Below are 12,721 nucleotides of genomic sequence, written 5' to 3'. Positions count from 1 at the left end.
ATACTTCCGTAGCTTTTTTGTAATATGGAGACTAGAACTGTGCACAGTACTCCAAGTGTGGTCTAACCAAGTTTCTATACAAGGTTAGCATAACTTCTCTGCATTTCACTTCTATCCATCTAGAAACAAACCCCAGTGCTTTGTTCACATTTTTATGGCTTTGTTAACCTGTGTTGTTACTTTTAGTGATTTGTGATTCTGTACCCCTATCCCATTTAAACTCTGGTTTTCCAAGGAGGAGGTGGCCTCCTTATTCCTCCTACCAAAATGTACCACCTCATACTATCTACATAGAAATTAATTTGCCACTTAAACACCCATTCTGCAAGTTTATTAATGTCTTCTTGTATTATGTTGCAGCCATCCTCAGTAATAACTATACTCTCCAATTTGGTGTCTGCAAATTTTGATATAGGCTACAGGACGACATAGACGGGTTGGTTAGATGGGCAGAACAGTGGCAAATGGATTTTAACCCTGAAAAGTGTGAAGTGATGCATTTTGGACGGACTAACAAGGCAAGGGAATACACAATGAATGGCAAGACCCTAAGAAGGGCAGAGGATCAGAGGGACCTTGGTGTGCATGTACATAGATCCCTGAAGGCAGCAGGACAGGTGGATAAGGTGGTTAAAATGGCATATGGGATACTTGCCTTCATTAGCTGAGGCATAGAATATAAGAGCAGGGAGGTTATGATGGAGCTGTACAAAACGCTCGTTAGGCCACAGCTGGAATACTGTGTGCAGTTCTGGTTGCCACACTATAGGAGGGATGTGATTGCATTGGAGAGGGTGCAGAGGAGATTCACCAGGATGTTACCTGGGCTGGAGCGCTTCAGCTATGAAGAGAGACTGGACAGGATGGGGTTGTTTTCCTTAGAGCAGAGAAGGCTGAGGGGGGGACCTGATTGAGGTGTACAAAATTATGAGGGGCATAGATAGGGTAGATAGAAAGGAACTTTTCCGCCTAGTAGGGGGGTCAATAACCAGGGGGCATAGTTTCAAGGTAAGGGGCAGGAGGTTTAGAGGGGATTTGAGGAAAATCTTTTACACTCAGAGGGTGGTTGGAATCTGGAACTCACTGCCTGAAAGGGTGGTAGAGGCAGGAACCCTCACAACATTCAAGAAGCATTCAGATGAGCACTCGAAACGCTGTAGCATACAAGGCTACGGACCAAGTGCTGGAAAATGGGATTAGAATAGATAGGGCTTGATGGCTGGCGCGGACATGGGCCAAAGGGCCTCTTTCTGCGCTGTATAACTCTATGACTCTATCTGTGACTCTATGATTCCTAAGTCCAAATAATTTATGTAAATGGTGGACAGTGGTTCCAGCACCGATCCTTGTGGACCACCACTTCCCACCTTCCGTCAGCCTGAGTAACTACCATTCACCCCTACTCTCTTTTCTGTTTTGTAGCCAATTTGCTTGCCATTCTGCTACTTGTCCCCTGACTCCATATGCTTTAACCTTAGTCATGATTCTACTATGAAAGCCCATGGGCATTACCCTTGTCTACTCTTTATAATACTTTTTCATAGAATTCAATGTCCCTTTTGAAATCTGTGCTGACTATTCTTTATTATATTTTTAGATCGGTTAGACACATAGAAGATAGGAGCAGGAGTAGGCCATTCGGCCCTTCGCGCCTGCTCCGCCATTCAATGAGATCATGGCTGATCATCCAAATTCAGTACCCTGTCCCCGCCTTCTCCCCATATCCCTTGATCCCTTTAGCCTTAAGAAATATATCCAACTCTTTTTTGAATATATTTAATGAACTGGCCTCCATCGCCCTCTGTGGCAGAGAATTCCACAGGTTCACCACTCTCTGGGTGAAGAAATTCCTCCTCATTTCAGTCCTAAATGGCTTACCCCTTATCCTTAGACTATGACCCCTGGTTCTGGACTCCCCGGCCATCATAAACATCCTTCCTGCATCTAGTCTGTCCAGGCCTGACAGAATTTTATAGGTTTCGATGAGATCCCCTCTCAATCTTCTAAAGCACGGTGGCATAGTGGTTAGCACTGTTGTCTCACAGCGCCAGGGACCCGGGTTCGAATCTGGCCTCGGGTGACTGTCTGTGTGGAGTTTGCACATTCTCCCCGTGTTTGCGTGGGTTTCCTCCGGGTGCTCCGGTTTCCTCCCACAGTCCAAAGATGTGCAGGTTAGGTTGATTGGCTATGATAAATTGACCCTTAGTGTTAGGGGGATTAAATACGTGGGGTTACGGGGATAGGGTGGGATATGTGTTGGTGCAGGGGTTACAGGGATCGGGTGGGATATGTGTCGGTGCAGGCTCGATGGGCCGAAATGGCCTCTATCTGCACTGTGGGGTTTCTGTGATTCTGTGAACTCCAGTGAGTATAAGCCCAATCGACACAATCTCTCCTCATACGTCATTCCTGCCATCCCAGGTATCAGTCTGGTGAATCTTCGCTGCACTCCTTCCATGGCAAGAACGTCCTTCCTCAGGTAAGGCGACCAAAACTGCACACAATACTCAAGGTGCGGTCTCACCAAGGCCCTGTACAACTGCAGCAAGACATCCTTGTTCCTGTACTCAAACCCTCTCGCTACGAAGGCCAACATACCATTTGCCTTCTTAACTGCCTGCTGCACCTGCATGCTTACCTTCAGTGACTGGTGCACAGGAACACCCAGGTCTCTTTGCACTTCCCCTTCTCCCAATCTATTGCTGTTCAAATAATAATCTGCCTTCCTGTTTTTGCCACCAAAGTGGATAACCTCACGTTTATCCACATTATAGTGCATTTGCCATGTTTCTGCCCAATCACCCAACCTGTCCAAATCGTCCTGGAGTATCACGACATCCTCCTCACAGCTTACCCTCCCACCCAGCTTTGTGTCGTCTGCAAATTTGGAGATATTACATCCAATTCCCTCGTCCAGATCATTAATATATATTGTGAATAGCTGGGGTCCTAGGACCGATCCTTGCGGTACCCCACTAGTCACTGCCTGCCACTCGGAAAACGACCCATTTATTCCAACTCTTTGCTTTCTATCTGCCAACCAGTTCTCTATCCAAGTCAATACCTTGCCCCCAATCCCATGTGCCTTAATTTTGCACGCTAATCTCTTATGCGGGACCCTATCGAAAGCCTTCTGAAAGTCCAAATACACAACATCCACTGGTTCTCCCTTATCTATTTTACCAGTTACATCCTCAAAAAATTCCAGTAGATTAGTCAAGCATGATTTACCTTTTGTAAATCCATGTTGACTTTGTCCTATCCTGTCACTGTTTTCCAAGTGCTCTGCTATTACATCTTTTATAATAATGGACTCCAGCATTTTCCACTACCGATGTCAGGCTTACCGATCTAGAATTCCCCGCTTTTGCTCTACCACCTTTTTTGAATAGTGGGGTAACATTAGCTACCCTCCAATCCATGGGTACTTATTGGCAGTAAAATCCTTAGTCATAAATGAAACAATTAGATGTTGGGGAGGAGTGGAAGGATAACTGGGCCGTAGATTTCTCTCGATTTTCGAGGTGAACGCCGTTTCTTTTTCATATCCATCCGGTGATTTGCTGCTCCTTCAAATACTGAACACAAGATCCCGGTGGAGTCACACTTAACATCGATTGCTCTTTGAAGCACTCTCAAAGTTTCATTTCCCTCCCCTTATATTGCTAAAATAAGTCTTAAAACAAAGTAAGAACTCCGTGTACAAGCCACAAATCATTATATTTTATATATTCATTCACCTGAAAAAGCCATTGACAAATTCCATCCGATACCAATTCCAAACGAAGTCACCAGCTCCCAGACGCACTTGCCTATCTGGTGCACCCTTTAATATCTTCCCACCAGCCACGTTTCCGACACCACTTGTAACCGCAATAACAAGAAGCAAACATCGCAAGAATAACAAGAACTATTATATTTTAAATTTCCTTTTAGAAGCGTACAAGACACTAAAGGTTCTATATCTTCCCGTTACAGTTAATGCTTCTGTTTGTGCGGCAATGTCATAAACCCGTTTGCTTTCAGGACGTGTTTTGCAGCGAACCACCATCACAAGAAGAGCGGATCACTCGGGCGCGAGCGATGAGACGTGAAGAAGAAAAGTAAAATTTCGGGAAGGATTCTTAGTGGAGCCGCGTAATTGAATACTTTGGAAACAACATCTTCGTAGGCAGGGCTTTTAAACGTTGGTGTTTTGCCGTGAGTTGATATTTCATTGCGTTTGCAGTGGGGCCGGGCCCGGCTTTCTACCCGCCCCCGGCTTTCTACCCGCCCCCTCCCATTTGAACGGAACTGGAGATCTGAAAACATGGCGGTGAAGTCGGGCTGTGACCGTTGGTGAGAAGCGGGAGCTCCATCAGCGCGCAGGTTCTGCCACTTTAAACGGGGCTTGGTTCGAAACTGCCGCGATGAGCAACATCTATATCCAAGAGCCGCCGAGCAGTGGGAAGGTAAAGTAATGTCCGCAACTTGGGGCGCCAAAGCTCAGCCCTCCAGTTAGTGTCTTCCGTAGACCATGCAGGGGGGAGGTGATGCATGTAAATGAATTCAATAATAAGGCGTTTGACCGATGGGCCTACTTCTAGAGGCCATGTACAAATTGTCCCAGTGATCGCGAACTCTTGTCTAATTTAATTTCTCGAGGGAACGTGTTGTTGAAAGATAATCTCTTCCCTTCCAAAAAAGGTGATGGAGCAAATTCTCTTCTGGCCTTAATTACTCATTTGTGACCGGTTGCTTTCCAATGCCCCGGTTGTTTAGGTGCCGTGTTCCATAGAGAATTTGATCATCTCCATACAACTTTACAACCTTGATATCAGTTACCTGTACACATCACTTTGCTATATGGTACAGGAGATGTTACTGGGTGAACTGGACGTCGGCACAAGAGGAGGGAGCTGATTGGTGAGTAGCTGGTAAGTGTTTATACTTGGCTTTCTTAAAGTTTTAAGTTTATTCCAGCTAGGTTAGTAAATAGTCTGTTAAGTCGAGGCATGGCAGGGCAGCTCACACCCGTGGAATGCACATCCTGTGCCATGTGGGAAGTCCTGGACACCACCTGTGGTCTGGCCGACCACATGTGAGGGACGTGTCACCAGCTACAGCAGCTCGACCATCGGGTTACGGAGCTTGAGCGGCGGCTGCAGTCACTGCTGTGCATCCGCGAGGCTGAGAGCTATGTGGATAGCACATTTCGGGAGGTGGTCACCCCGCAGGTTAAGAATATGCAGGTGGAGAGGTGTTGTATCCCGAAAAGTGGACCTGGTGTTGTGCCAGGTCGACACTTAACCCTTTCCCCCTCAGAGCGGACTAAATGATATACAGAGTCGACGCTTAGCTTTGGTACAGATGACAGACTTCGAGTGAAGGATGGTTCAAAACGGTCTTTATTCACAGGCCTGGGGAGAACCTTCTGAGACCCCTCTCAGATCCGACTCCACCAATTCCCTAGCAACAATCACAGTTATACAAAAATCAAACCCCTGCCCTAGGGGCGGGGGTAAAGCTTATAGTTATAGCTAAATGGCAATTATAAACCGTGACATTTCATCATCTTGCCGCCCACAAATCCCACATTTCTGTTATCAGTTGGTCCCGTCACCTCCTGTGACTGTGGGCCTCCTCTTAATAATTGCTTTACAACCATCCATTTGCCTGTAGCCAGGTGGTTTTGCTTGTTACATGTTTTCTTAAGATAACAGTCCTCGTTAAGGCATGCAAAGCACAGACTTTTGGCCTCGTCTCGGGTTACCTCTGCAAAGCAAGCACATTCTGATTAGTCCCACCATACTTTGAAGAATGGAACCCTGTTGTGATTTACAACAAACAAATTCTTAGGTGCGTTATCTCGCATATGTGTTGCCTCGCCTGGCCGAACAGACATCCTCCCCAATCTTCCCATGAGTTGTTCTGCAGTTTAATCTCTCAGCATTTGAAGTCACTTAATCATGTTTTAAAACTTAGCTGGGTAAATGCAATTTTAGACCTCTATATCGTTTAACTCAGGGTAGGGATTAACCCATTATCTCCACCTTGTACATTGGTGCTACATTATACATATTCTAACATAAAAACTAAATTATACATATTCTAACATAAAAACTAAGGTATAATAGTAATTTGGCTACTTCAAGAGGTGACCGCCAGACAGAAGAGAAGGACCAGGTAGGTAGTGCAGGAGTCCCCTGAGCCCATCTTGCTCACCAACCAGTATTCGGTGCTGAGTACTGGTGAGGGTGATGGGTCCGCTGGGGAGTGCAGCCAGAGCCAAGTCCACAGTACCATGAAAGGCTCAGCTGCACGGGGCGGGGGAAGAGGAGAGGGAGAGCAATAGTGATAGGGGATTCAATAGTTAGGGGAGCAGATGGGCATTTCTGCAGCCGCAGACGCGACGCAGACGTGACTCCAGGATGGTATGTTGCCTCCCTGGTTCCAGGGTCAAGGATGCCACTGAATGGCTGCAGGGCATCCTGAGGGAGGAGAGTGAACAGCCAGAGGTCGTGGTCCATATCGGTACCAACGACATAGGTAGAAAGAGGGATGAGGTCCTGCAGGCAGAGTTTAGGGAGCTAGGAAAGAGGTTAAAAAGCAGGACCTCAAAGGTAGTAATCTCCAGATTACTACCAGTGCCACGTGCTAGTGAGTACAGAAATAGGAAGATAGAGCAGATGCGTGGCTGGAGAGATGGTGTAGGAGGGAAAGCTTTAGATTCCTGAGGAATTGGAACCGTTTCTGGGGGAGGTGGGACCTCTACAAGCCAGACGGGTTGCACCTCAACGGGAACAGGACCAATATCCTCGCGGGGGGTTTTACTAGTGCTGTTGGGGAGGGTTTAAACTAGCTTGGCAGGGGCATGGGAACCTGAGGGTAGAATCAGAAGGGAGAAAAGCTAAACTGGAAATAGATAATAGGGGTTCAGGTAAAGGGGTATTTAGGAAGGCAAAGAGAAAGGAGAAGGCAAAAGTGCAGGGTAACGACAGGGGTAATGATAACCAGAATGTATCAGGAAGGGGCAGAGCGTACAAGTATAAGAGTGCACCAGAAAATCGAGTCAGAGTAAGGAAAAATTATAAGATAAAATTAAAGGTTCTTTATCTGAATGAACGCAGCATTCGTAATGAGATAGATGAGTTGACGGCACAAATAGAAATAAATGGGTATGATCTGATAGCCATTACAGAGACGTGGTTGCAAGATGACCAAGGCTAGGAACTGAATATTCAGGGGTATTTGGCATTTCGGAAGGATAGGCAGAAAGGAAAAGGAGGTGGGGTAGCTCTGTTAATAAAGGATGAGATCACTGCAGTGGTGAGGAATGATATTGGCTCAGAAGCTCAAGATGTAGGATCAGTTTGGGTGGAGATAAAAAATAGTAAGGGTAAGAAGTCACTGGTGGGAGTAGTATATAGGCCCCCTAACAGTAGCTATACTGTAGGACAGAGTATAAATCAAGAAATAATGGGGGCTTGTAAGAAAGGTACTGCAATAATCATGGGCGATTTTAATTACCATATAGATTGGACAAATCAAATTGGCAAGGGTAGCCTTGAGGACAAGTTCATGGAACGTATTCGGGATAGTTTCTTAGAGCAATACTTTGAGGAACCAACCAGGGAGCAGGCTATTTTAGATCTAGTAATGTGTAATGAGACAGGATTAATTAATGACCTCATAGTAAAGGATCCTCTAGGAAAGAGTGATCATAGCATGGTAGAATTTCAAATTCAGTTTGAGGGTGAGAAACTTGGGTCTGAAACTGGTGTCCTAAACTTAAGGGTATGAAGACAGAGTTGGCTAAAGTGGACTGGGAAAATAGATTAAAGGGTAAGATAGTAGATCGGCAGTGGCAGACATTTAAGGAGATATTTCATAAATCTCAGCAAAGGTATATTCCAGTGAGAAAGAAAGGCTCTATGAGAAGGATGCACCATCCGTGGCTAACTAAGGAAGTTAAGGATTGTATCTAATTGAAAGAAAAGGCATACAATGTTGCGAAGATTAGTGGTAGGCCAGAGGATTGGGAAATTTTTAGAAACCAGCAAAGGGTGACAAAAAATTATAAAGAGGGAGAAAATAGAGTATGAGAGTAAACTAGCAAATAATATAAAAACAGACAGTAAGAGCTTCTACAGGTATATAAAAAGGAAGAGAGTAGTTAAAGTAAATGTTAGTCCCTTAGAGGATGAGACTGGGAAATTAATAATGGGAAATAGAGAAATGGCAGAGACTCTAAACAATTATTTTGGATCGGTCTTCGCGATAGAAAACACTAAAAACATCCAATAATAGATAATCAAGGGGCTATAGGGAGGGAGGGTTGCCCCAGTGTCATCAAACAAAAAATAGCAACTATTAAGGAACTCGGCCATTAAAAAACAAAGGAAATTTAGAAACTTAAATAATAATAACCCCAGGCCAGACCCCGCACCGCTCTGCCGACCACCCGCTACTAACCCCTTTGTGGGTTTCACTGACCTGCTCGGATGCCGAGTCGGCGTTGCGGCAGAAGGGGAGGAAGGACCACAATGCATCCTATGAAACCCAAGCAGAGAGCACCTGCGGGAAGGAGGGAGGAGGACAGTAGGAGTATGTTTGTTTGTGTGTGTGTGTGTTCTAGGCCGTTGTAACAGAGCCTGGTCTCCAATCGTCTTGGATCCCCTTGCCATTGGACCAAGACCTTGCTCTGTCAAGCTCGTGTGGTAGCTGGTGTGCAATGACCACCCCACGTAAAAAGAATTCACGCACAGGCATCTTCCACCCTTTAAAATGAAGTTCGGAACCTGGAATGTCAGGACCCTCATGGACAACCCCAACAGTGACAGACCGGAACGATGCACTGCTATCGTTGCCCGGGAGCTCAGACGTTTCGACATTGACATCGTCGCCCTAAGTGAGACCCGGCGGGCAGGGGAAGGCCAGCTCAAGGAGCAAGGCGGTGGTTACACCTTCTTCTGGAAAGGCAAACCTGAAGAAGAACGCCGCCTCCATGGGGTAGGCTTCGCCATAAAAAATGAACTGGTTGGGCATCTCGGAGACTCCCCATGCGGTATAAACGAGCGCCTCTTGACTCTTCAGCTCACCCTAGCCCGGAACCAGTGCGCTACAGTCATCAGTGACACTGGAAGCCACAGACGAGACCAAAGAGGAATTCTACTCCAGCCTTGAACAATCCCTGTCCCGAGTCCTAACTGGCGACAAGCTGATCCTCCTCGGCGACTTTAATGTCAGAGTTGGAAAGGATACAGACCTCTGGGGAGGTGTGATCGGCAGAGAGGGGGTAGGGAAAGCCAACTCCAACGGTACCCTCCTCCTGTCAATGCTTAGAACATGGCCTCGTCATAACCAACACCTTGTTACGTCAGAGAGACAAGTACAAGGCTTCATGGCAGCACCCTCGTTCCAAGCACTGGCATCTGCTGGACTACGTCATCATCCGAGCGAGGGACCGCAAGGATGTCCGCGTCACCTGCGCTATGACAGGCGCTGATGACTGCTGGACAGACCACCGCCTTATCCGCTCTGTCATCTCCATCAATGTAGCCCCAAAACAGCGGCGGCAACAGAAACAATGCCGCAGGAAAATTAACGCTGGAGCACTCAAAGATCCCACTAAGAAAGCCCTATTCAGCCTCACAAACAACCTGACGAATCCCAGTGATGCAGAGACACAGAGTGCCCATAGCGCCTGGTCTGCACTCAAGGTCTCCATAATCAGCACCTGTGAAGAGACGCTCGGTCACCCGACCAGGAAACACCAAGACTGGTTCGACGAGAATGACCAGGAGATCCAGGAGCTAATAAGCTGCAAGCGCAAGGCATTCCTGATCTGGAAACAGCAACAGAACTCGAGAGCAAGAAAGCAGCTGTACAGAAGCCTGAAGGCCAAGGTCCAACAAAAAACTTGTGACCTAAAGAACAGATGGTGGATGGAGAAAGCGCAGGAGATCCAGCAGCTAGCCGACAGCCACGACGTGTGTGGATTCTTCAGCGCAGTCAAGACCATCTACGGCCCAAGCACCCAAGGCCCTACCCCACTGCGGGCCAAGAACGGAGAGGTACTCATCAAGGACAGAGAGGCAGTCAGTGCCCGCTGGAAGGAGCACTTCGAAGATCTCCTTCACCACGACTCTGTCTTCGACACGAGTATCCTCAACTCCATCCCACAGCATGCTACCCGCCACCATCTCGGCACAACCCCAGCCCGGCATGAGGTTGAAAAGGCCATCCGACAACTGAAGAACAACAAGGCCTCCGGAGCAGATGGAATCCCCGCCAAGGCACTAAAGCAGGGCGGAGAAGCACTACTGGCGCGAATACATGAACTCATTTCTTTTATTTGGAAGGAGGAGAGCATGCCAGGGGATCTCAGAGACGCCGTAATTGTGACCATCTTCAAGAAAGGTGACCAGTCTGATTGCGGTAATTACAGAGTAGTTTCCCTGCTGCCTGCCACAGGGACAGTCATCGCAAGAATCCCCCTCAATCGCCTTCTTACAGTGGCTGAAGAGCCCCTCCCAGAGTCGCAATGCGGATTCCGCCCACTAAAGGGCACAATGGACATGATCTTCACCGCACGTCAATTACAAGAGAAATGCAGGGAACAGCACCAACCACTGTACATGGCCGCCTTTGATCTCACAAAGGCCTTTGACACTGTTAACCGTGAGGGATTATGGCGTGTCCTTGTCAGATTCGGCTGCCCTCAAAAGTTTGTCACTATCCTCTGACTGCTTCACGACGACATGCAAGCCATGGTCCTGACCAACGGTTCCACCACAGACCCAGTTAATGTACGAACCGGGGCCAAGCAAGGCTGTGTAATCGCGCCAACGCTCTTCTCTATCTTCCTTGCTGCAATGCTCCATCTCGCCCTCAGTAAGCTCCCCACTGGAGTGGAGGTAATTTACAGAACAAACGGGAAACTGTTCAACCTCCGTCGCCTCCAGTCCAGATCCAAGGTTGTCCCATCCTCTGTCGTCGAATTATAGTATGCAGACGACACGTGCGTCTGCGCTCACTCTGAGGTCGAACTCCAAACCAGCGTCAACACCTTCACCGAAGCGTACGAGAGCTTAGGCCTTACACTAAACATCTGTAAGACAAAGGTCCTCTACCAACCTGCCCCCGCCACACAGTACTGCCCCCCGATTATCAAAATCCACGACAAGGCGGACCACTTTCCATACCTCGGGAGCCTACTGTCAACAAGGGCAGACATCGACGACGAAGTCCAACACCGCCTTCAGTGTGCCAGTGCAGCCTTCGGTCGCCTGAGGAAGAGAGTGTTTGAAGACCAGGACCTCAAACCTGGCACTAAGCTCATGGTCTACAGAGCAGCAGTGATACCCGCCCTCCTGTATGCCTCAGAGACATGGACCATGTACAGCAGGCACCTCAAAGCACTGGAGAGGTACCACCAACGCTGCTTCTGCAAGATCCTGCAAATCCATTGGCAGGATAGGCACACCAACGTCGGTGTTCTTGCTCAGGCCAACATCCCCAGCATCGAAGCTTTGACCACGCTCAATCAGCTCCGATGGATGGGTCACATTGCCCGCATGCCCGATACGAGACTCCCAAAACAAGCGCTCTACTCCGAGCTCCGGTACGACAAGAGAGCCCCAGGTGGCCAGAGGAAACGCTTCAAGGACACCCTCCAAGCCTCCTTGAAAAAGTGTAACATCCCCTCCGACACCTGGGAATCCCTGGCCCAAGACCACACAAAGTGGAGGAGAAGCATCCGGGAAGGCGCCGAACACCTCGAGTCTCTTCGCCAGGAGCAAGCGGAAACCAAGCTCAGGCAACACAAGGAGTGCACGACAGCCCAAGCACCCCACCCACCCGCCCCTTCAACCACCGTCTGCCCCACCTGTGACAGAGACTGTAGGTCCCGCATTGGACTCATCAGTCACCTGAGAACTCATTTTTAATGTGGAAGCAAGTCGTCCTCGGTTCCGAGGGACTGCCTAAGAAAAGGGAGGGGGAAACTTAAAACAATCTATCACTAGAGAAAAAGTACTAGGCAAACTAATGGGGCTAAAGGCCGACAAGTCCTCTGGACCTGATGGCCTGCATCCTAGGGTCTTAGAAGTGGCTGCAGAGATAGTGGATGTGTTGCATTTTAATCTACCAAAATTCCCTGGATTCTGGAGAGGTCCCAGCGGATTGGAAAACTGCAAATGTAACTCCCCTATTCAAGAAAGGAGGGAGACAGAAAGCAGGAAACTATAGGCCAGTTAGCCTAACATCTGTCATTGGGAAAATGCTGGAATCCATTATTAAGGAGGTAATAGCAGGACATTTAGAAAATCATCATACAATCAAGCAGAGTCAACATGGCTTTATGAAAGGGAAATTGTGTTTGACAAATTTGCTAGAGTTCTTTTGAGGATGTAACAAACGGTGGATAAAGGGGAACCAGTAGGTGTAGTGTATTTGGATTTCCAGAAGGCATTCGATAAGGTGCCACATAAAAGGTTACTGCACAAGATAAAAGCGCACGGGGTTGGGGGTAATATTTTGGCATGGATAGGGGATTGGCTAACTAACAGAAAACAGAGAGTCGGGATTAATGGGTCATTTTCCGGTTGGCAATCGGTAACTAGTGGGGTGCCACAGGAATCAGTGCTGGGGCCTCAACTATTTACAGTCATATTAATGACTTGGATGAAGGGACTGAGTGTACTGTAGCCAAATTTGCTGATGATACGAGGATAGGTGG

At 47.7% G+C, this 12,721-nt stretch overlaps 2 protein-coding genes across 6 annotated transcripts in view; one reads left to right on the top strand and one right to left on the bottom strand.

Moving 5' to 3' along the window:
- The window catches only part of srek1ip1 (SREK1-interacting protein 1), a 64,710-nt gene extending 60,869 nt beyond the window's left edge, over window positions 1-3,841 (bottom strand). Inside the window, exon 1 of the mRNA XM_085971257.1 lies at window positions 3,741-3,841. Coding sequence (XP_085827383.1) covers window positions 3,741-3,753 — 13 coding nt within the window. The 5' untranslated portion in view covers window positions 3,754-3,841. The remainder of the gene's footprint in view (window positions 1-3,740) is intronic.
- A 219-nt stretch (window positions 3,842-4,060) lies between these two features.
- Window positions 4,061-12,721, top strand: part of cwc27 (CWC27 spliceosome associated cyclophilin) — a 404,246-nt gene continuing 395,585 nt past the window's right edge. Inside the window, exon 1 of one of the 5 annotated variants that reach the window (XM_085971244.1) lies at window positions 4,061-4,451. In XM_085971244.1, coding sequence (XP_085827370.1) covers window positions 4,410-4,451 — 42 coding nt within the window. In that variant the 5' untranslated portion in view covers window positions 4,061-4,409. The remainder of the gene's footprint in view (window positions 4,452-12,721) is intronic. The other 4 variants (XR_015074262.1, XR_015074261.1, XM_085971230.1 and 1 more) reach the window with 4 other exon arrangements.

The sequence above is a fragment of the Somniosus microcephalus genome, chromosome 2, assembly GCF_052327205.1.
Source record: "Somniosus microcephalus isolate GS21.2 chromosome 2, FLI_Smic_1.0, whole genome shotgun sequence".
Classification (NCBI taxonomy): Eukaryota; Metazoa; Chordata; class Chondrichthyes; order Squaliformes; family Somniosidae; genus Somniosus; species Somniosus microcephalus.
This window is presented reverse-complemented; position numbering and strand designations above follow the sequence as displayed.